The sequence below is a fragment of the Rhamphochromis longiceps genome, linkage group LG10, assembly GCF_057381845.1.
Source record: "Rhamphochromis longiceps isolate RC_006_pf linkage group LG10, R_longiceps_female_GT1.1, whole genome shotgun sequence".
Taxonomy (NCBI): domain Eukaryota; kingdom Metazoa; phylum Chordata; class Actinopteri; order Cichliformes; family Cichlidae; genus Rhamphochromis; species Rhamphochromis longiceps.
The window spans coordinates 20,999,837-21,024,716 of NC_140566.1; the positions used below are offsets into that span (position 1 = coordinate 20,999,837).

Sequence of the window (24,880 nt, forward strand, 5' to 3'; positions counted from 1 at the left end):
ATTGGCTTGGTTTGTATTTACCATACCTCTACTAATTCTTTAAAATTTGATAAAAATCTAGCTCCACGGGCACATCACTGCAGACCCCTGTGGCTTCTGCTCCCTGGCTGCTGTGTGACCCCTCATCTGGGGCTCCACTCAGCTCCTCAACCGAGGGTGACACGGTTGCCCCTCTGATGGTCCTCCTTGGGCTCTTGCACTCTGGGGCCTCCATCTGCTGCTTCATGCCCTGGGGGACGGGGTGTATAAATAAATTATGCTAGCTTGGACACTGCTAGCATAATGGACTGTGTTTGTTTTTTTGGTTTTTTTTATAAATGGGGCTCCCACACAAACGCCCCTGCCCCAAAAAAGGCATACCTTTGACGTTGCATGACGAACACCGTATTCCTTGTCTACATGTAAATGCAAAAACTGAGTTTTCGAATATCTCCAACCTGACTGGAGTGGGGTTTTTTTTAAAGTCTCTGTTTTCGGTAAATCAAAATGCAGTTTTTTGTGGACAAAAGGCCCAAACACATAGAGAAAGCTGCGTTTTCAAAAATACCCATGTAGGTGTGGATGTAGTGTAAAAGAGTTAGTAGTTTACCTGTAATTTGTTGCAGTTTACTTTTATTTGTTTAATTGTTTACTAAATATTTGAGGTGTGAAATATATTGCAATGGAGTTAGCTGCTTTCTCACTATGTTTCAGTATTATTTTTACACGTCCACAATGGCTGACAAGTTAATGTCACAGGCGGTCAAGTTTCTGCAAAACCTCAATAGACTGTATATTTGACATAACAATCGAATTAACTTCCAAGAGCTCCCATGCTTTGCTGATTACAGAATACTACTGGATTTTTAAAATACAGCCTTCTTACTGTAAAACTGTGCTGCAGTTTTTACAGAAATTTGTTGCAGTGCTCCTTTTTTCAGAGGAAAGAACAGGACTCATATTAATAAACTAGCACAGAAAAAGAAAGCAGAACAGGAGCTGAAGTGATTCATTTCCATTCTTTGGAAGTGAATCACTTCAGCTTTCAGGAGGTGATAATCACTCACCTCCTGAAAGCTGCACTTGCTGGATGCCTTGAACTTCCTGATGCCAGTATACCAACTCCTCCTTCAGAAAACTCCAACATGATAATGGCAACTATAACAGCACGAACAAGTCCAAGGGAGCGTACTCCACTCTACATTTAATATGTAGTTATAAGGGCGTAATAGAGTGCTGTGCAGAATTCTGGAGCCACATCCCATTTTTCTGTTAGAAGTTGTCAATTAGTTTTGCAGCTGGTATAAAATAGTGATTGCATGCTCCTACTTAACATTCTGGGAGGCTAAACAGTTGTAATTTTCTTTTGCCATTAGTGTTAAAGAGGTTGTTTGGTTTGTGGAAGTTGTCCAACTCAGCTTTCAAGTCTGGATAGACAATGGTCAAATGAAAGTTAATGTGTAGGTTTTCTATACCTGTTTACTTTATTAGGCAAGTCTGTTTCCTGTATCAGGAAAAGTTTATCAGATAACCACTATATTAGGTTCAGCTTTGACAAACTAATCAGTATCCTTAATAAAGCAGGGCATTAAGTCAGCTCCATTGTCCAGGAATGATTATTTAACTCCAAGGCCTTTCAGCTTTTCAGGCACTTCTGATCCCATTTATGTGTTATTTACATTTTTTAAAGCAAATTCAACAAATGCAGCTCCAGTTTCTGATTCATTCGGTGCATCCTATTCTGCTTTTACATTAATGCATGGTACATGTTTTCATAATACAATGCAGTTGAGCTGGGTCAATAAAATAAAGCTTCAGACATTTCAAATGTTTATAGCAATGGCAGGCAACAACCTTCAAGCTTTCAGCATTGAAGTTTTTAATAATTATGTATGCCGGTGTGCCCAGCCACTATATTAGATACATCAGTTGCAGCTTTGGCACCTATCTCCTCCCATACTATTAGTCATAGGGACATCATTCAAATACTAAAATGATTAACTTAGTTTTGTGACATATGCTTCTGTAGACAGAGTTTTGGCATATATTTTAAATCTCAAAGATCACAAATGCCTGCAGAAAATGAAAGACTTCATATGTCAGTCACAGCAAGTGGTATGATAACTCAACTTTGGGTTTCAAGCCAAGCTGTTCTTTCTGCCAAGTTTCTCTTTTACATCACAGTGGGTTCTAAGGAAATTTGAGGATGTGTCTTATCTAACACGTCCTTTAGTTTCCATAGAACTGAAGAATGTTTAAAGAGGTTTTTATCTCAGTAAACCTGTGTGAAGTGTGTTATTCAATAGGCTGTATTTGACTTTTGATGGTGTTTTTGCACATGCCTGGATTACTTTACTAATGTTTTGAATTTAGTTTTTTTTATTGACGTTTTTTCCTATTTAGATTAGGATCTTCTTGTCTGTTTGTTTTTAGTTCCCTTGGTCTTTTCTATTTAGTTTTCACACACTGTTGCTGGTATTTTGGCTCACTCCTCCAGATCTCCTCTAGAGCAGTGATGTTTTGGGGCTGTTGCTGGACAACATGGACTTTCAACTCCCTCCAAAGATTTTCTAAGGGGTTGAGATCTGGAGATTGGTTAGGCCACTCCACTCCACCCTAAAATGCTTCTTATGAAGCCACTCCTACGTTACCCAGGCGGTGTGTTTGGGATCATTGTCATGCTGAAAGACCCAGCCATGTTTTATTTTCAGTGCCCTTGCTGATGGAAGTTTTCACTTAAACTCTCATGATGCATGGCCCCAGTCATTCTTTCCTTTACACATCAGTCATCCTGGTCCCATTGCAGAAAAACAGCCCCAAAGCATGATGTTTCCACCCCCATGCTACAAAGTAGATATGGTGTTCTTTGGATGCAACTCAGCATTCTTTCTCCTCCTACCACGGCAAGTAGAGTTTTGGCCAAAGCGTTCTATTTTGATTTCATCTGACCATATGACATTCTCCCAAGCCTCTTCTGAATCATCCAAATGCTCTTTAGCAGACAGGCTTGAACATGTACTGGCTTAAGCAGGGGGACACGTCTGGCACTGCAGGATTTGAGTCCCTGGCGGTGTATTGTGTTATTGGTAACCTTGGTTACTTTGGTCCCAGCTCTCTGTAGGTCATTCACTGTGTGGTTCTGGGATTTTTGCTCACCATTCTTGTGATCTTTTTGACCCTCTGGGGTGAGATCTTGTGTGGAGCCCCAGGAAATTATCAGTTGTCTTGTACATCTTCCACTTTTTAATAATTGCTCCCAGAGTTTACCTATTGCAGATTCAGTCTTCCCAGCCTCTACAATTTAGTTTCTTGTGTCCTTCGACAGCTCTTTGGTCTTGGCCATAGTGGAGTTTGGAGTGTGACTAAGCTTGTGGACAGGTGTCTTTTATACTGATAACGAGTTCAAACAGGTGCCATTAATACAGGTAACGAGTGAGCTGGACGATATGGAAGTGAAGTTGGACTTGATTGATTTGTTTCGCACGACCTCTGTAAGTGGAAGTTATCGGGCTGTTTTTTGGTTTTTAAGGCAGACCCATTTTTTTTTTTGTCATTTCGGTCCACACTCCATACCAGTTGGTGGCGGTAATGCACCATTTTGCTGTTTGCCAACCGCCAGTAAACCCTATACAGAAGAAGAAGAAGGTAACGAGTGGAGGACAGAGGATCCTCCAACAGAAGAAGTTACAGGTCTGTGAGAGGCAGAAATCTTGCTTATTTTACTTATACTTATTTTACACCATAATTTGCAAATAAATTCTTTAAAAATCAGACAATGTGATTTTCTGGATTGTGATTTACAGGCCTCTCTCATCTTTTTTTCCCCCCAATTTTTATTTTTCAAATGCCAGACAGTCATAAAGCACATAGGTACACATAGAAATGATAGTCTCTTCTTTCTCTCTTTTTTATAACATTCAGAAGCACTTTACAATGCCACTATTCATTCACACACTGGTGGAGGCAAGCTACGGTTGTAGCCACAGCTGCCCTGGGGCAGACTGACAGAAGCGAGGCTGCCATATCGCGCCATCGGCCCCTCTGGCCAACGCCAGTAAGTGAAGTGTCTTGCCCAAGGACACAATGACCAGGACAGAGAGCCCGGGGATCGAACCGGCGACCTTCCGGTTATAGATACGCTTCCCAACCCCCTGAGCCACGGTCGCCTCTCGGTAGAAAACTTTAAATTGTATTAATGAAAGTCTGGCACAACTAAAAGACGAATTAATGGCCCCTACAGCTTCCTCTCAGAAAGACGCATGTGAAGTTGTGACTCCCATTTCATCTTGGTCCTATGGAAAAGAGATTCGCTAGGTGGAGAAACTAGTTTGTAAAGGTAGGAAATATGGCCCTTTGACAAAGTCATCTCTCTCACATCTTTTTAAGTGGGAGAACTTGCACAATTGGTGGCTGACTAAATACTTTTTTGTCCCATTGTATCTATAGAGTAACTTCTTATTATACTCATAGATTTAAATTACTCAAGTATTATAAGTTGTTATAAAGTATTATAAGTCGTTATGCCAGAGTGCCAAGCATGTTTCAGAGAAATTCTAACAGTTGCATCCTTCCAGTTCCACAAAATGCCATTACCATGGTGATTCACAGCCACGCAATTGAAACAGCTGGGAAGAACTGATAGTTAACAGCCTACTCTCTGGGATTTTGACAATGGATATACAGTATGGGATATACAAACATGCCAATATTTTTCAGCCAATTATCTGTGCTTCAGCAAACTGGCATACACCTTTGGTTAAATTTATAAGGCACACTTATGTGGCTAATAAAGTGGCCGCCCATTTTATTAAGTATGCCATTGTGCCTAGCCACTACAGCTGTTAAACCTGTGTACCCAGCCAAATTATTAGGTATGCCCATGGACAATTTATCAGGTACAGGCCTTGCTACTTTTTTAAGTGCCAATTCTCCTCAGCTTTTTTAGCTAACCTATTTACTTTCAACCGTTTAGCACAGTAACAAACCCATTGCAGTTTCTCCAGAAATTGCATTGAGTAATATTTCTGCTTTTGTATGTACACGCAGTTGTGGAAGGAATGTTTACCAGTGGCTTTACTAGAATCATTTAGTGAAAATCCAAGTAAACATAGTCCACAAAATCACAGTATCAAAGTGAAATGTTGCGAGGCCATAGTATAGGCTGTCTGTTGGCTGCCCACACTAAGCAGATCTAGCCCCACAGTGGGTCTAACAGTGCAGGGCATGGATGTGCCCTACATTTCACATCGGTACCAAGGCCCACAGTGGGCTGCCCAGAATGTTGTTAAAAAATAAAAACAAACCAACTAAAAAACAAGAAGAGCTACTTTCAGTTATTCCCTCATTCACAAGGGGTTACAATAGGTAAGCCATTAGGTAACCCAGCTGCCTGCATATTTTCTTTGAAGTATACTATTTCTTGCACAACCCCCAAGGGTTTTATGTCTGCTTCCAGGGAAAGAGACTTCAAAGGGTTCTTTCACATATTATGCAAGGATCTATACCACTACGCGATGAGCTGACTATTAAAAACAAACAACAAACTTAAAAAAACAGCCGTCATATCTTATCAAACAAGTTTGTCTTAGTAAATGGAATGCAGCCTGATAACTTTATCTTAAGTTCTTTTACAGCAGCGGTCCCCAAACTTTTTTGCGCCACGGACCAGTTTATGCCCGACAATATTTTCATGGAATGGCCTTTGGGCGTCGCGGATAAATACAACAGAATAAAACTAGTACCGGTACCGAAAAAAAGAAAATTTATTCATAACACACATGAAAAGACCAAGGAAAACCGAGTAAACGATAAAAACGATAACAAAATAATGCTGAAAACCGATAAAAACCCTGAAAACTATACATTTCACACCTGAGCCTCAACTCTGTCGGTAACTGTCAGTACGATTTAATCAGCAGCCACATCCATTAACATTCGCTCCCCCCAAATGATCTATGGTTTGCCAGGTTTTACTTTTGTGGCCTGGAAAATAGGCCCCAGAACCCTGAAATGATGTTAGTACTCATTCACAAGTTTTACCTTTACTTTAAATAAAGAACCCAAAAAAAGGAACATTCATAAAATTAACTTTAATTGCAGATAAGCTTTTTTAATTAAGCAACAGTAGCTGGAGTAAAACAAACAGCTCAACAAGATAATAACAATGAAAACATCTTAATCATCTTAAAAATGTATAAAAGATTATGAAATTTAAAAATAATCAAGTTTAAAATGTTGCTAAATATCTACTACTGGTCTTGATGTTGTTGTAGAAGAGAAGAGAGAGAACATCTTAGCAACAGATGGAGTCTCTTCCTTACCAGGCAGATTGATGCACATTCAAAGAACTCTGTACAAAGTTCCCAAAACTTCCTCGAAGTTCCAATCCAACATGGTGGCAGTGAGCAGAGTAAATCCCCAAAATAGTCAATCCAATTTATAATCCATGGTGGTTTGGAAAAAGAAGGTGAAATCTTCTGGGTTTCTTGCAGAAAATCCTAACTGTGAATTCCAAGGTCTTCTAATTCTCCACTCAACAACACTCTGCAACAAAAAACAACTTCTTCTATCTGCATGGGATTTTTATACATGTTGTTCTCATCTCCGTTTCCCCTCTTTAACCCCACCATCAGCCCACATGACATTCACGTTGTCCCAAAGTTAAGCCACACCCTCTTGTTCTCTCTATAACCTTTCAGACAGATTAACTAAAAAGTTCAATCATTCATTAAAATGGTTACATTTTCTCATACATATACTGTATTTCATTGTACATTCATATGCTGTAGCTCAGCCACACATGAATATGTTCTTCATCATGTCTCATTCAGTTTATATGCTGTTTTACTTCAACATGATTTCTCAATAGCTCAATCACATATAAACATACTTTTTCTCTTTATGACTGTGTTATGACTGTGTCTTTGACAATCTTACACACTCACTCGCAAAGAAAGAGCCAAGGATGCACTATAGTCATAACAATGCTCCCACAATCTAGGTGAAAAAGCAAGGCATCAAAATTATTTCATTACTCAAACAACATAATCTTACTCCTCATATTGATTAGATTTATTCTTCATTATACTATGATTAGAATTAAGCATGATTAACTATTAGCAAAAACACAAGTAAATAAACTCAGTTTTAATACTTTTCCGTTACAAAGGCCAAATGTTGCGTCCTTCTATTCACTTTTTGGGTAAAGATAAGCTGGGGGATTTCAATCTTTCAATCAATTTTTTTGGCTGCTCTTCTTTTTTTTTCAATTTTATTTCCCCCTTCAACTTTGGCCAGGATTTCAACTTGCTCCTCCAGGCCAACAATTTTCCCGACCAGCCTGGAAGCAAGCAAGTCACCATGACTCTCAGCAGCTTTAGCATGAGTCTCAGCAGCCGTACGAGCAACCAACCAATCAACTGGAAGGCATGAGAAATTAAGCAGTACCAAAAAATAACCTTGAGAAGCCACTGTGCAATAAAGATCAGTCCTTCTGGGGTGACTTTGCTGATGGGGAGATCAACTGTGGACAACAAACACAAGCAATGACATTTAATATAATAATCCTTTATTGTGTGTTTATTAATAGCTTTCCTATAAAGCACATCGCACTATGATTTGAATTGAATCAATTATTTATTGGGAATAATCATCTGAATGCGAGTCTGGTAGGTCCAATCAGCAGGTGGAGTGAAACACCAAGATTTTTCTTTAGTTTTACATTGAACAGAACATCTTACTATAGATCAGTTTCTACATTTAATATTACTTTTTTTGTTGTCTGCTTATGATTTGTTTTGAGACTCATTCTTACATCCTCACCCCCTGCTGACGTTCACCCGCACCAGTTTGAATATCGAGCATAGAGACTGACAGAGGATGCAGTCATCACAGCTCTCCATCAGCTCTTACAAAACTAGACCAGAAAAAACATCCAAGTGAGAATGTTGTTTGTAGATTTGAGCCTAACCCAACAATCTGGGCTCAGTCAATTTGCTGTGCATTGGGATACTGGGTTTGAATCTTGAATCTTTTCTTTTTATAAAAAAGTAAGGCTCCAAAACAGCAAAGAAAATTCAGTACTGCAGCAACAGGCCTAAATGATTGTTAAAGGCTGTGGGGACACAGTCCTTCCTCTGCCAGTCACAATAGCAGTGCTATTTCTGAAATGTCTAAATTACCCTTTTGTGCAGAAGGAACAAGTCTTCCATCTTTACATACAGCCTATGCTTTGTTGGTGCTATCTAAGCATCTGCTCCCCAGAGCCTGGTGAGTGTAAATGGTAGGTGAAGGGCAATGCCACTTTTTGAGCATGTCTAAAATTAAAACTTCATTGTAGTTTTCTAGTCACTGGCCCATCAGAAAAAAACATCCTTACCTTGAATTTCATTAGCCTTCAGGAATTGTAAGATGTACTGTAGTACTGCATTTAGATGATTAGCCACACTTTCAGCAACCACACCTATAACCTGAAGGAAATCCTGGAAGGTGGGGAAACAGGGGTTAATAGAAGTAAAAAGAAAAAAAGAAGGGGGTGGACAGATGGAGACATGGTAAGTTACAGCCTAGATTTACCTCATTTATACCTCATATTGCTTGCATTTACTCAGTGTATCAAACAGCATCTACTCATGTGAATTGTCAGTTTGATCTTGTTAGACATATACAGTAACTGTGGGCCAAAACAAACACACAGTTATCTATGAAGAGGGATTACTGATATTCCATTTAGGAATGTCCATAGTCATTAAATCTATATATGCACACCATGCATTAGCAGTGGGGTCACAGTTTGCCTCTGCTTTTTTCACTGAGACACTGATAAAACAGGAATGGAAATTTCTTAAAAACCATGTTGTCTTTTCACATCTTTATATAAACTGGTGATTTTGGCAAAGTATAATTTTTTCTCTCCAGCACACATTATGTTTGCAGTGTTCCATTTACAACTGTAAATTACATCTACACATTACTCCACTTTTCACTCCCTTCAGCCAACATGGCCCTGCTCAGTGCCACTGAGTCACATGACTCCAAGTAAGCTAAACATGCCAGAGCAGGGAGTAGGAGTCAGAGCAAAGTGAGAAAACCCTACCTGAATGATGGCCCTTTGTTTGTTTAAAAAAGTGTGTGGGCTTAATGTCGACATTGATAAACTTTTATTATCCTTACTTTTTTTCTCTCAATTTTATTATCCTTACTAATCCAAAATAAACTGGATGAATGACTCAATCAATTGAAAAACAATCCAAGGCCTTTTTATTTCCATTCTTGGACCCAAACAGCAACATTCAGAAGCAAAAGGTAAACTAGAAGGCAGCTGTATTGCTCAGTAAAGTAACAATGCAGGTCAAAACAACAAAATTTTAAACTATAACTCTTCTTAGAAACGCACACGAGGGACACAGTACATGTCAAAGTGCAAGTGAACACTCTGCTGAAGTTGCTTATTAGCACAAAGCACCAGAGACAAAAGATGGCCAAAATAAAACAGGAAGAAGCAACACGCTGGAACAGACACGAAGAGGGAAAGATAAACAAACACAGAGACAAATCAAAACTTGATTCTCAGAATAAAGAATTAAACACAAAAATAATTCCAACTACAATGAGAAAAAAATAATACAGAATCATAGCCTGAAGAAAAACTATACTAAATGAATGAATGAATGAATGAATAAATAAATAAATAAATGAATGAATATATTGAGATAGTTTTTCTTTAAGATAGATAGATATAGAAAGATAGCAGCTACCTTCTCCACCGACAGCAAAGTCTGCTCCCCTACTAGCCTGCCCAGGTAGGTGCTTCCCTGCCAGGCCAAATCAGCCACGGTTGCCCGAATCTCCCGCATCTTCTGGGGTCGACCCTCGAACTCTGTTGCTTCCAAAACTGCAAGCACAAAGAAAACCAACGCAAAAAGTCTGCTAAAATGCCAACGTAGGCAACAGAAGAACATTGTCGATATTGGCTTTATCGCTGACAGCTAGTAAATAAAATACACCTCTTAACAAAAAAGTATGCGATGTGCCACACTGACGTTAAGGCACCGTTCTGACTGTAAAGCACTTTGAAGTACAACACAGGTGTTTGGAAACCCTCCTCCTAACTGTAAAAAAAACCTCTGAATGCCCGCCTCTTTTTTTATCTTCATTTTCCATGTCTGTAATCACCTAACGTTTATTCGACCAATTTGAGTTAAGAGAGATATCTGCCATCTGCTGGACCGAGTCTGAAACTTCCTTTTGTTTCTCTTACACACACACACACACACACACACACACACACACACACACACACACACACATAGATAGATATATATAGATATATATAGATATGCAAAAGTAAAAACTTAGATTAAAAATTTGTACTGCAAACATGGCTGCTTATTTGAATCATGTTACTTTCCTGATTGACAGAAAATGATGTGATTTCTGCTGCAATACAGTTTTCCTAAGCGTACAAATAAAATATCTAATTTGTTGTTTTACCCGGGGCACACAAAGGAGGTGAAAATCTTTTTTCTTGTTCTCAATAGCAGGTTGTGCATGTAAAGTAGGACTTGCACAGGGCGGCTGTTGGAGTACCTAACCTCACTGTCATTGTCATTCATACGAGGACGGGAGCTGCAGAGGAGGCCTCCTCCCAGGAACAGCAGTCCTGCAGAGCCCCAGCCGATGTGTGTTCTTGAGAGCTGCAGTAATTTATCTGCATGAAAGGAGTCAGGCAGGAAGTGGTTTTTTAGTTGCTTGTAATAATTAAAGGAGAAGTTGACTGCGTCTTCACTTCATGGTTACGTAGAAACCCTGAAAGCACTGAAAGTAGTTTGAAATATAAAGAACAGCTTAGAGATAACCGCAGTCCAAACAGCAAATGCCACAAACGTTTGTAGCAATGGTTTGATGCTCACTTTACTTTGTCATTTCAAACTATGCCTAGAAGAGAAGAGTAATGAAAAAGTAACAAAGAAAATAAGACGTCTTACTTTGGCTTTTCTTTTATTCGATTTTTGATTTGAGGTTTTATCATTAAAGGATGATTGTGTGTCTTTAATAGACTAATAATCAGACCTGGCACTAAATTACCGTATATTCTAAACTGGAAAAGAAGTGGCCTCATAGTGGTTCCTGTATTTTCCCCCACGAGGCTTTGCCTTGCAGATATTCTGTGTCATTGCTATTATTCTTCTTCTTATTATTATTACTACTTTTTAAATTTTCATTTCATTTCATTTGTACATAATGTGAATTCCTAAAAATATTGTTAGTTAAAATAACTACAAACTAACATATGCTTAAAAGCCCAAAGCTAATTTTAGCAAGTTAAGTGTTTAATCAAGCCCCTCCCCATATCATTATAATGAAAGTAAAAGTTTTCGAATTTAAATCACCCACTACACCAAGGGTCTCAAACTTAAATGAGCCATTGGCCACTGCTGGAGCTGTCGCTTTAGTGTTCAATTAGAACAAAAACAAAACAAACAAACAAGAAAACACCAACACATAATTCCTAAAATGTGGTGTTTGTGTGTGTGTTTTTTTTAAAATATAACAAGGCAAAACTGCAAACATGAACGCTGATTCTTTTCCTCCCTCCTAACTAACTGCCGCCTTTCATTGAACTACCAAATAAACACACTGGTACTCTCTTTCTGGTCAGACTGCGTCAGTGCTGTTGGGGGCGGGGGGTGGGGGGGTGTAATACATACATACATACACACACACATATATGTATATATATATATATATATATATATATATATATATATATATATATATATATATATATACACACACACATATATATATATATATATATATATATATATATATATATATCACACACACACATATACAAGAAATTGTAATTTTACAGTGTTTATTTATCGGATAAAATAAGTTAAATGTCACCGTTATTACTGTCCGGCCGGAATCAGCGGGGGTGTCCAAATTCAGAGGCTGCATCCTCCTGAGGACCCGGCCTTTGAGCTCTAAGTGGGCCGGGTCCACTGTTCCCCTCTGTGTGAGTTTGGACCTTTCTGGCTTACTTTGCAGGCTGTGTGTTTTTCTAAATTTTTACTTTCCTCATTTGTTCTTTTCCAGTCATCACTGCCATCTGATTAAGTTTATATGTTCCGATAATTGCTTTCATTTCCTTCGTTTAATCACCAATGGTTTTTGGTTCCATCTCCTTTGTATCACACATCAAAAGAAATAAAAATGACTGTGTGTTTGACTTTATTCAGGGTGATAAAATTTACCAGAACTGTAAAAAGTGTTGGACATTTGGACCCATTTTAAATTGAGTAGTTTTAACCAAAGATTTGAACCATTATTCTAACCCTATAAAACCTGAACCATGACATAATTGGTAGAATTTTTTAATGCTGAGTCTCTTCAACTTTGTGACAGAATTTAAAAAAAAGAAATTTCATAAATTGCATTAAGTTCGATAGATGCTGAACACGAAACAAAATGACTAAGTATGTTCTAATAAAACTTGGAAATAAGAGCTAAGTGTGGTAGCGTTGTCTTTCATCTTTCATCTCATTCTTGAATAAAAAAAGTCTACAAAACTCATTAGTCTTTCAAAAAGGGAGAAGTCTATAAACACAGAGTTGTTCGCTCATTTTATTTCACCTTTTGACAAAACCCCCCACCATGATAAAAAACAACAACACATGAAATCACCTGCTTGTAAAAATGCTTGATAATTTTTGCTGCATATGCATTACAACAAACACAAAACAAATACAATCTGAAAACTATTCAGCTAGAAAATGCAAATCTGTGACATGATCATTAATATTGAACCAGTTAATTACAGAAAGACTAAAATTCATGTACTACAAACAAACCAATAAAAACACAGAATATATTTTTAAACTGATTTCAATTTAATTCGCATCTAGTCCCATAAATATAAGAAATACTCCATAAACTGAAAACACGAATTACTTTTTACTCTGTTTATTATACTCTTGAAAAAAAAAAGAGTGGCTATGCTAAGATTAAAAAAGCAAACACATGATCTTACATGCTTCTAATGTTTACCTTAATTTCATATTACATATACATTATAAGAAAGACACAAAAAACAGAAGAAAACTATTCAACAAAAAAAGAAAGACCAGTCAAAGATGAGGCCTAGACTTCTAGACTTTAATCACTGACTACACAGTCAGATTTCATGGCAGTTTCTAATGCACATCCTTTGAATTTCCTAAAGAGCCCAGAAAAAAAACTCAGTGAGAATAACCTATATAATATATATTACACAGCATGAACAACAAAGAAATGTGAACTAAATCTCTATCATGGTGTAAAATATCTTAGAAAATGTATTGTAATTTGCTGTATTTGAATCTCTTTAAGCACACAAAGAGATTCAAAACACTGAACTGTGTTCCCTCAATATATTCTGGATGCAAGTAAAAAGTAAGAAGTAAAAACTTCAGTAAAGTTAAACACTTGTACTGCAAACATTGCTGCTTATTTGAATCATGTTACTTTCCTAATTGACGGAAGTACGATGTGATTTCTGCTGCAATACAGTTTTCCTAAAGCGTACAAATAAAATATCTAATTTGTTGTTTTACTCAGGAGAAAAACAGGAGATGAAACTTTTCTTGTTCTCATTAGTTTTGTATTTAAATGTAGGACTTAAACAGCACGATGGTTGGAGTACCTAACCTCACAGTCAGTGTCATTCATACGAGGACGGGAGCTGCAGAGGAGGCCTCCTCCCAGGAACAGCAGTCCTGCAGAGCCCCAGCCGATGTAAAGCGATGATCCCAGCTCCCTCTTCTGAGAAGCGGACCAGAGTGGGTTGTAGAAATCCTTAATCATAGCGTGGGCTGTCCAAGTTACAGGGATTAGGAGCAAGACACCTGCAATGATGACGATAACCCCAGAAGCTATAGTCACATTGCTATTTTGTCTTTGATGCATTATACAGTTACTGCACCTGTACCCAACTACAGCAAACAGGATCCCAAAGAACCCTAACAGGATGGCGATGATGATGAGCGCTCGGGCAGCCTGCAAATCTTGAGATAAGGCCAACTCCGAATCATAGACCTTACACTGCTTCTGGCTCGTACTCTGGACCACACAGCTCATCCACAAGCCCTCATGGGTTACTTGAGCTGTGACGATGTTGGTACCAATGAAGGCTGTCACTCTCCACATGGGGAGCACACAAGTGATGATGCTCCCCAAAAAGCCGATGATAGCCAAGACCAAACCCAGAAGCTTACAGTCAGCCATCGTGATGAGATCTGCTGATCTCTTCAAAGAGGAAAGATGGTGTGTTCTTGAGAGCTGCAGTAATTTATCTGCATGAAAGTCAGGCAGGAAGTGGTTTTTAGGTGCTTGTAATAATTAAAGGAGAAGTTGACTGCGTCTTCACTGATGCATGCAAAGTTACATATAAAGACCAATCACTCCCCAAAAGAACATTTCATACAGAAAATCTGTATGTTAGATATTAGCAGATTTAAAAAATCAATCAATCAATCATTTGAAAAAGATATGGAGTTATTTATTGGATGACCCACACAGACTTTTCAAGAAATCTGTGAAATGGTAAGCGGACTGATTCTTCTTTTCTACTTTCCCAGAGCACTCAAAGCGCTTCAGACAACATGCCTCTTTCACTCATTCACACAAGCACTTTTTTCTGTTCTTAAGTGCTTTCTAACAGTCACACACATTCAAAAGTGCAATGGATGCATCCCCTTGCGTTAGATAACTTTCTGGCATTACTCCATAACTCTGAGCGCTGTTCCCAACATCAATCATTTTAATTGGGTCCTTTTGACAGTTTTAAGGGCAAAAGTCAGATATCAAACATACTGCAGACAGAAAAAAATGAATCCTCCTGACAGCTTTGTCAGGTTTGCTGCCAGGGGTGGGCTACTATATCTGTTAAAGAAGGGTTTTTCACAACTTTGGCAACTGGAGACAGGCAAAAAGTGTCCCCGGTGCACTCTCAGGTGGTCAAAATTTCTTTACTTCATGGGTTAGAGATGGGTGGTTCACCACCTTCTGGCAGCGGATAGGCTCCCAGGTGCAGCTTAGTGGGACCAAGTTTATTTAACTCTTTGTTTGGACTAGTTACCACTGGCCATAATACAATCAAAGGTTACTTTTTGTTCCTAATCACTACACTTCAGACAGTATTGATCACATATGCTCATTCAACAAGTGGCACAAACTTCATTAATATACTTGTGAATAATATTTGATCTAAAAGTGTGGGTCTAAACATCCAAGTGTAGGTATGTATACAGTGTATACGAGTACATATGGTGACATAGTACATATGTGAGTATATGTTCAGTGTAAACAGGTATATATGTCATGGTTGATTTCCATCCTCTACACTGAGAGTACACTGTTTATACTGTCTTTATATTGGACACTCTAAAGTTGGTATGAAGGTGGAATTCAGTGAATGGATCTCAGCATCATCACCTAAAATTCATATGAATATCTGCTGCACTTGATGTAACACAACTCTGACCCAACTCTCCGCACAGGTGATGATGCTCCCCAGAAAACCGATGATAGCCAAGACCAAACCTAGAATCCGCCTACAGCCAGCTGTCATGATGAAGCTAAGCTGATGGTTTTTCTTGAAAGCTGCAGAAAAGACTTCTGCAGGAAGTGGCTGAATCTGGGTTCCTCACTTAAGCATTACATTTTTTACTTTATACTCTGAACCACATCTCTGTATAACCAACCTGAGTGCCTTCTTGGTAATTACCATAGTGTTAAACTACAGATTATCTGTTTCAAATTATCAGTGTGACGTTGTTGGGTTGTTCAACTTCACAACTCTATAATTGTGAAGCTTTCAGACTCCCAATCACCACACCACTGCCTTTGTGTTTGTAACATCATCATTTGTTCCCTTTTCTCTTTTTGCCTCACCTCACCCTTTTCCTCGCCTTGCACTGCCACAATGTCTTTGCTTCAGTTTCACTGAAATGTGAGATTTATTGACAGCAGATGGTAATGTTAAGTTCCTGGAAAGGACATATGGCACACATGGACTGACATGTTGGTGGTTTGAATGATATCAGGTTTATCTTTATCTCGGGAAGCCCTCTTTGCAATTTGTTGCTCCGTTCCCTGTTCAGCTTGTGATCATTTTGTTTTAGCATGAGATAGCATACAACTATTACTCACTTTACTGAATTGTAGAGGGGGACATCCAAATGCTCTGTGACTTGTGTCAAAGTTATTTGATGAGTACATTAGTTTCAAATTAGTATATAAAATATGTGAACACTACTTTTCTGCATTTACAGTACAAAACAAAAAGTATAGCAAAAACAAAAATCCTAAACAGCCACATTAGCAAATGCAGACCTTGATTAATAAACAAATTTAAAAAACAAATAAATAAGCAAAAAAGAAAAATATTTTCAGAAACAGACAATCAGATAAGACCGTGCAACTAAAGATAAATATGTGTATTATAAAATATTGTGTATTGTTATGACTGTTTGTTTTTTCTTTGCTAAAGAAAGGCATAGTTAAACCTGCTCCACTGTATCTTTTTGATGCTTACACTTACACATCCAACTGCTACTACATCATTTTAATATTGAAAATGATCTATACCAAAATGTGTGTGTTTCCTTCCACCCCTATAAACAAAACATCAAAATAGTAAAAAAAAAAAAAAAAAAAGGTAAACTTTCTTTGGAAACAGACAAACAGCAATAAACAAATTAGATCAGTCAGTCTTCACATGTAAATGCTGGGTTTGATTCTAATCTGTTGAAGCGTGAAACATTTAGCAGAGGAAATAAGCACTGAAAGTAGGCTGAACTATATAAAGAACAACTTAGAGATAACCGCAGTCTAGTGATGGGATTTCTGGCTCTTTTTAGAGAGCCGGCTCTTTCGGCTCCGAACCGGCTCCGAACCGGCTCTTCTGGTTTTTTTGTTGCTTTAATTAATTTCTTATTAACAATAATATAAAATTATGCACAATAGGAATTACTAATGTAAAAAAAAGTGGTTTTATTTATATATGTTTATATATAAATATTTATGGTGGCCTCTTGAGACAAAACACGTACAAACTCCAAAACACATTTCTAGCGTTAACTGAACTTCCAAAACAGAGCTACCCAGATCACTCAAATTACACAATTGAAAGCATATGTGTATTGTTTGTGTATTTATACACAAGCACTGTATATATTCAAATAATTTAAAAAAGAAAATGTTCATTTACCTGTTACTACCACACACAAAATCGGGTCGTTGGTACTTCCTGGCTTGTGTAGCCACTAGGTAACAAAAGCTCAACACTGCCCCTAGCATCCTGGAGCACTTCTGTTGTGATTTGTACGTGCTTTGGAGTTTGCACATGCTTTGTCTCTACACACTCAGAAATTAAAGTACAGAAATGTACCTATAGGGGTACAATGGCTTGTCACTGGGGTGGTACCCTCTAAGGTACCGTTCTGTACCCTAAACTGTGGGTACTGATTTGTACCCTTGTAATTTGTACCTTTTACACGTCAAACCTGTACTTTAAAGGGCAAAATTGTACCCTTAGTATAAAGTACAAAAAAGAACCCTTAAAAGGAGTACAAAAATGTCTTTCTAAAGGTTCAGTATCTACACACAGATTTCCTATATTTTTCCTCTCAAGATTTGAAAAATTGAAGATACAAAGTCAAAAATACTTGTCACATTTATTACCTTCTTAAATACATTGCTTAACTGTTACATACAAACTGTTATCAACAGAGTATGTGTCATAAGCTGCAACATCAATTTCCTGTCCAGGTTTTAGCAACGTCCATTCACTATCAACTCTAACACTGTATGAATGAAAATGGTTGTCATATAACAGAGGAATGAGAATTTTTCCACAAAAGACCCACATTGTGTCAATATTAACACAACACCTGTTCTCTGTGTTTCCTATACACATGTCGTCTGAAAGATTCATATTTTTTGAAGGAAGAACAGCAGTCACTGAGTCCACAGGTTATATCAAAATTGGCATCATGGGAATGAATAAGTCCTATGTGCTGAATAAGCTTTGTCAAACTAAAGGTTCTTCTGCCACATTTGGAGCACTGATATGGCTGAGGCATGGTGGTCAATACAGAAGATTTATTTGTCTGGTGACTGTGATTGGCAGAGGCCGATCCTCACCCTCATCTATTTTCACAATGTACTTTTGGAGAAAAATCAGGGTGTTCTTCAGATGTTTTGGATAAGCAAGGTTGAAGACAAAATACAAGCAGAAAGAAGAGATGATTCCTTCAAAAATACACGAGCTTCTGCACACTTCACTGCCATCCAACTTCACAATATTTGGAGCGCTTCTGGAGAACACTGGTTTCCAGTCTTCATGAAGTAGCTGAACAGTTGGATAGGGGGTTTTAGGATGAACCTTTGAAGTCAAAAGAGAAGGTAGAGGAAAGCAATATATTAGTCTCTTAACAAAAGATACATTTGTTTTCCTTTTATATAGACTAAATATTTTAATACACACACCTCTCCAAGTATGACAAAGAGATCCAGTTTCTCCTTGAAGACGTATGGCAGGAATAAAAGTGCAGCCCTTGTGTCAAGATCTGCCAAAAGAACAACAAAACACAAGATCACCCATGCATTTTATCTGGCATTTCCAGTTACCTATAAAAATTATATAAAATGGAAGCCTTGAAGTTAAAAAAAAAAAAAAAAGAAAAAAAAAAAAAAAAAAAAAAAGCAAATACCCGGTAGGTCATCAGTGAGAGCCTCCTCTCTTGCATCAAGGTAGAGCTGGTAGAGTGGGGTTTTCCCTTGTGTAAGGTCAATCACCTTTGCTGCAACACATGAGAGCCCTTCACGAAATCGCTGGCTTACATTACCCGTTGTTGGTTGGATCCACCCGAGTTCGTTGCACAGCTACAAGTAAAAAATTCATTTTCAGTACAAAATAACAGTGTATGAAAATGAAATAATCTAAAGTTGATATTAATTATGTATGGTGCTGCATAATTATTTTTTTTATAGAATTTAACAACAATACTGTAAGAAGTTACATGAACATACGAAAAAAGGAAAGAGGGACAGATGAAGAAAACAAGGTCAAGGGCAAATAAAATTTACTACTATAAACATGTTAAATGTGACAGCTATTTCCAAGTTCAATCCAGCTTTCTGACTTACACCAGTAGGCATCCCTAAGAAGGGGTACTTCTTCAACACATCCTCCACAGGCATACCATTTGCAATTTCTTTCTGCCGCCAAGCAAACGTTTGCTGCACACGGTTATGAACCACCATCGTATCTGGTTGCATCTTCTGATATTGGCACTAGGGCTGGGCCATATTATACTGTTCACGGTAATACCGGTATAATGTTAGGCAACGATAGGAAAATGAAATATTGCGATAGAATGGGAGTAAAACGCGCATGCGCAGTGCCTTTGTTTTCATACGCACATGGCCGATTGTTGGTTTGTAAAAATGGTGCAACTTCCGTGATGTGGAACTGGTTTGGTGTTTGTCCGTCAGATACACAACAAAGCACATTTTTTTGCAGAACATGCAAGCGGCCGTTGTTATTGTCGTGTTTGTCGGACTAAGATGCTCTTAAATCTGGGAGTAATCTGGGTCCCAAACTCCGTATATTTGACTTCAGGTCAAACAACACTGCAGCATCACTGAGAGTTGAAAACTGTCTAAATTCTTTGATCTTTAATAAAACGATCAGCATTGCTGCTTTACCAGGTGTAACTATAAAGTTTAACTTCCAGGCATCCATGAAAACAAAAGTTATTACATTTAACGGAGTTAGAAGTTAGCAGGAAGCTAGCGGAAGTTAGCTCGCTAGTTTCGCTAGTTACCTAAGCATGATATAGCACGTTCTGACAGAGATTTCTGAAAAAATTCAAACGTACAGCTCTGCTATCACTTCCAACATAAATGAAGACAGGAAACTAAACAGCAGTGACGTTTGTAGGGTTACTGAAGTTGGGCTAGCTGGTATATAATGATGTGCTACGTGATCGCTAGCGACACAGCTATGTTAGCATAACATAAACAGTGAAGCTGGAGGACAAACACTAACACTTTTCCACTTATAAAAGTTAACGTGAAGGTTCCTCATGGTTAGAGACAAATGCAATCGCATGGCAGGATGCTGTAAACGGACCAAACTTCAGTCAGGAGAACAACTGAGATAATCCATCCACAATACGAGGTTAGTCATTAATATACTGCAACAACATGGGAATAGAGCAGCTGCCAGAGAATTCAACATTAATGAATCAATGGTACAGAAGTGGAGGAAGCAAGAAGAATGAGTTTAATAAAGTTTGATTTATCTGACTGCTTTGTTTCGCTTAATGTGCCTTATAATCCCGTGTACCTTATGGTCCGAAAAATGCGTACTGCACACTGCAGTTTAATGTTGCAAAGCACCTCTTTTTAACTTCAGTGGATATTATACATGGTTATGCTCAGGATATGTCAGCCCATTTCTACTGGAAATGCCTTTGGGTTAAACTTTCAGCAAGGAATTTGCATTTGCACTGTTACATTTTTATAAAGCTTTAATGTACATAAAAACCAGCTTCTTGTTTACGTGAAAATAAATGGAAGGTTGTCTTTTTGCGCTAGTAATGTTGTGGAGTTGTATTTTGTCTCGCATCAATTATATCGTCAGTTATATCGTTATCGCAAATTTTCAAATATATATCGTGATAAATATTTTTGGCCATATCGCCCTGCTCTAATTGGCACTGTAAGACCTTTAAGTGGGCGTCTATGGATAATAAATCCTCTCCTTGGACGCATGGTCCCTTGAAAGAAAGCAAGAGTGAGAAGAGAAAGTCAAAACAGATTAGAAACCCAACATAAGACTAAATATACAATTAGAGCTGACACGATCTGTGCATCACAAAGAACTCGTATCGGTTAAAGTTAACCGATACCATGAACCAATATTTAAAATATGGAAAGTCTGAAATAATTTCACATAAAATCTTAATTGTTAACTTGAAATTTTAGTTTTGGAGTCATATTTAAAATGTTTTTTGTTTTTTTAAAAAAATCTAGTTCACCCTCTTTTAGCGCCTTCTAATTAATAATATTTTGTGAGGTAGAAGTATTAGCACTGGTACTTTGTATTAGCAAGTGCTCTAATCCAAGTATTGGTATTGTTTCGGTTTGAAAAAAAAGGGGTACAGTTGCATCCCTAATCCTTAGTTTTAGATGTAATAACAGAGGCAAGAACATTTTATAGCTCAAGATGTCCCTCACACCAACCTGACAAACATTTCTCTGACTTGTTCATTGACATTTATTAGGCTGCCCTCTCCTCGTAGAACCAAACTTCTCCTTACAACGCCTCACTGCCTCACTGTCGACTAGTGGTGCCCGCTCTGATTTGAATTTACGTCTCAAAGACATATGCCATGTGTGCTTGTTGAACAGAAACATAAGTTACTGTAAAAACAATCTACACAAAATACACCCAACAAAGAATCAGTAAACATACTTCATACAAACCTACTGAGAGGCTACAGATTGTCTTACTAACAAAACAAGATTGAAAAAAGCTTCACTTTTACTTTGTAATCTTGAAGGAACCTTATGCAAATTTTAAATTTAACTTACATAACCATTTCCCTCACGATCCTTGAGGAAAGGATACTTCATTACCAGCGTCTTCACAGCTTGCACATATTCAGAATTTGTGGGTTACCTGTAATATCAGAAGAAACATAAGTGTTAGAGCAACTGCTGACAAACAAACTTTATCAAGTATCAGTTATTGTTTCTTAGTAATGTAGCGTTTATTTTCAATATGACAGATTCAGCTTTTTCTAAAGCAACAAGCTAACATTACCCTGATTAACTTACATAGTATACTGTGCCACAGCTTCATATAGAACTCTGATTATTGTGTGTCTGTCCCTTGGATTTTTATGGCACGGTTCTTTGTTGTCCAGTTTTAGTTGGAGATTTTTGGGAAATCTTGGAATTTCAAAAGACGCTGGTAGTCTCAAAGTATTTTCATTGCTGTGAAAACAGTTAAGCGTTTGTTTTTATTGCATGAATTGAAGTATAAAACACTACAGTAACAATACATATGGTAGAAACAATGATCATATTAACTAAATCCTAAAAGTGCATAACAGCCAACATGTATGTTTCAGACATACTAACTTCATTATAAATAAGAAAATACCTTATTGAAGTTGACAAAGTAGATGGTTGCCAGTCTTCTGGAGAGACAGTCTGTAGAGTCAGTGTCACTGAAGATTCCTTCATCCTTGACACAAATTGGTTGAATTTAACCTGCTTTTTGAAGGATCCTTGGAAAAGGTATGCAACCATAGTCTCAGTAAGACCGCAGTCAACTGTGTCACCATCAACCTCATTGTCTGCAAGATAAATGGTAGTACAAACTCTAAATTCCATGTAAGAATATTTATCACCACATTTTTACATGGGTAAAAACCGTATATCACACACATTAAAACCTTTTGTACAACTTCTTTCAGTTCAAAGAAATATTCATTTAAAAAAATCAGTAAATTAAATAAAATAAAGCAAATCTTTAGAGTGAATCCTCTTGATATGCAAAGTTTTCATTTTTAAATTTAGATGTTTGTTTGGGACTACTGGACACAGGAGAGCAGAGTCTGAGCATGCTTTTGTGCCCTTTCAAGTTTGGAAGAAAAAAAAAGACTAGAATGCTGTAATTTGTTAATATTCACTACTAAGGTGACTCCTTTCTCCAGATTTCCGACAGTTTCTGCCGTCTGTTCTTTCAGACCGATTACTTATAGCGATAACACCCGCAGGACCGTATTACAAGCTCAGATTACATGCTGAAAAAGTTCCCACATTGCTTAAAACGCGACTATCAAACCCCAGCTGCGACACCCTTGTTATATTTTAAAGAAGTGCGGTGTTAAGATATTTCCTTTAGACGTTATATTCAGCCGCCCATGTGTGTTGATGGCCTTGGAATGGATGTAAAAACGTGATTTTATTAAACCATTAATACACTAACGGTAAACTGCATTCAGCTACCAGGGAATCAAATTTCGCGCCGTTCCGCTGCGCAGGGGTTACCGAACCCATAGACTGTGGCCAAACCACATATATAAGTTCAAACTTATACAAATACTATGTGTACACATTTTTCAGAACTGTGACCTCAACTTTACACATGAAACGTTTGTAAAAACGTTTGTAAAAAGACATAATTTGAGCTAAGAGAGTGCCGAAACTAGCTAAATTGCTAATATACGTTAAGCTAGGCTAAACCAATAATTAGTAATTACGCTACATTTTTCTTAAAATAAAACTTACCTCTGAAATGCTGAGCTTCAGCTTCGGTGACATCTAAGCCCCACTCTTGTATTTTTGTTAAGAGTTCCTCGGTTGAAAGTGAACAGAGCACACCAGGACTTGCAAGTTCGTAATCCATCTCCCTCCGTTGATAAAACAAAATGGCACCTGCTGCATTTACAGAAAATTCTAGAATCCACCAGCTATTCGTTGAGTTTCTTCTTCTACTTTTTGTTTGATGTTGTGAGGATGGGCTCAACTCGCACTCCGAGTTCAATAAGGGTGCTTTTTTGCAATTCATCCAAATAGTTATACTTAAAAAAAAAAACACTCTCTTAAAAAAATTTTTAAATGCATTTTTACTTTTTTTTCTTTCAAATAAATTCATTGTTCTTAAAGCAGCTTAAAAATAAGGGGGGGTTCAGGGAATACAAAAACAGCAACAGCAATGAAAATAATAAAAAATAAAAACACTAAAATATATGCTTATATCAATACAGTTGCAAATAAATTACTGTCAAAAAGAATAAAAAAAAAAAACCTCTAATCAAAAAGAGCTTAATCAACCTGTACTTTATCTTTTGAAAGAATGGGTACAAATAAGTACTTTTCACAATTAAGGAACATGTATGTACCTTTCAGACGCTAAAAAAGGTACAGATAGTTACCCCGAGGTCCAATATTTGTCCTTAGACTGTATTAATGTCATTTTTGTACCTTGGGGCACAGTAATGTACCCCTTCCGTACCCCTATTTCTGACTGTGTAGGGGCCACCGTAAATATACTTTTATTTATTCACTCCACATTAAAATAAATAAATCATATAAGACAAAAACCAACTATTCACAGTTCAACTTTTAACTAATTAAATTTTCAGCTTTTTCCTTTTAAACTAATTTAAAGTGAAACAACACAAAACGCTGCAAACCACAACACAATTAAATATAAATTAAAATATGAAAACAAAAAGAAGATGCACATTCTCTGTCATATGGGCCTGCATGAATAAACTTTCTGAATCCTTTATCATCCGCAACTGAAAATAGTTGTGGATGATTACTATACCTTTCTAATGTGACCCTGGCTCTCTTTCTCTCTTGCTCTGTTCCTGTGCTACTGCGAGTGTAACTACCGCCCCTCCCCCCTCTTCCCAGCGTAAAGTACAAGGCTCGCGTGCAGAGTGAAGCGGAAAAAAAGTGCGAGAGAGAGGGTGAGAGAAAGAAAAAAAAAACACAGCTCGAGATAAGGAGCCGGCTCGCGTCGTCCACGTCAAAGATCTGGCTCTAAGAGCCATTTTGGACTGCCACATCAAACAGCAAAAGCCACAAACGTTTGTAGCAATGGTTTGATGCTCACTTAACTTTTTTTTTATTTCAAGCTATGCCTAGAAGAGTAATGAAAAAATAATAAAGCAAAGAAAAACATCTTACTTCAACTTTTATTTGATTTTTGATTTGCGGTTTTCTCATTAAAGGATGATTGTGTCTTTAATAGACTAATAATCAGACCTGTTTGGCACTAAATTATATTCTAAACTGAAAAAGAAGTGGCCTCATGGTGGTTCCT

The 24,880-nt window shown here is 37.6% G+C and overlaps 3 protein-coding genes across 4 annotated transcripts; all 3 read right to left on the reverse strand.

Annotated features, from left to right (window-relative positions):
- Positions 1-3,529: 3,529 nt before the first annotated feature.
- LOC146660816 (uncharacterized) lies at positions 3,530-9,890 on the reverse strand. Its single transcript, XM_085421613.1, has 4 exons — positions 9,735-9,890; positions 8,357-8,459; positions 7,338-7,501; positions 3,530-3,604 (listed from the first exon to the last, which is right to left on the reverse strand). Exons 1-4 carry the CDS (start codon positions 9,831-9,833, stop codon positions 3,530-3,532), a joined length of 441 nt encoding a protein of 146 aa, XP_085277739.1. The 5' UTR covers positions 9,834-9,890.
- A 3,751-nt stretch (positions 9,891-13,641) lies between these two features.
- LOC146660817 (claudin-4-like) lies at positions 13,642-14,250 on the reverse strand. Its single transcript, XM_085420871.1, has one exon. The coding sequence runs from the start codon at positions 14,245-14,247 to the stop codon at positions 13,642-13,644; it is 606 nt and encodes a 201-aa protein (XP_085276997.1). The 5' UTR covers positions 14,248-14,250.
- A 3,136-nt stretch (positions 14,251-17,386) lies between these two features.
- LOC146660818 (sterile alpha motif domain-containing protein 3-like) lies at positions 17,387-23,515 on the reverse strand. 2 transcript variants are annotated; one of them, XM_085420850.1, is made up of 7 exons: positions 23,335-23,515; positions 22,202-22,397; positions 21,874-22,032; positions 21,628-21,715; positions 18,738-18,909; positions 18,514-18,593; positions 17,387-18,409 (listed from the first exon to the last, which is right to left on the reverse strand). In XM_085420850.1, exons 4-7 carry the CDS (start codon positions 21,667-21,669, stop codon positions 18,113-18,115), a joined length of 591 nt encoding a protein of 196 aa, XP_085276976.1. In that variant the 5' UTR covers positions 21,670-21,715; positions 21,874-22,032; positions 22,202-22,397; positions 23,335-23,515; the 3' UTR covers positions 17,387-18,112. The 2 variants fall into 2 exon arrangements, with proteins under 2 accessions (XP_085276976.1, XP_085276977.1); XM_085420851.1 differs by lacking the exons at positions 21,628-21,715; positions 21,874-22,032; positions 22,202-22,397; positions 23,335-23,515 and adding an exon at positions 19,174-19,358.
- Positions 23,516-24,880: the final 1,365 nt, after the last annotated feature.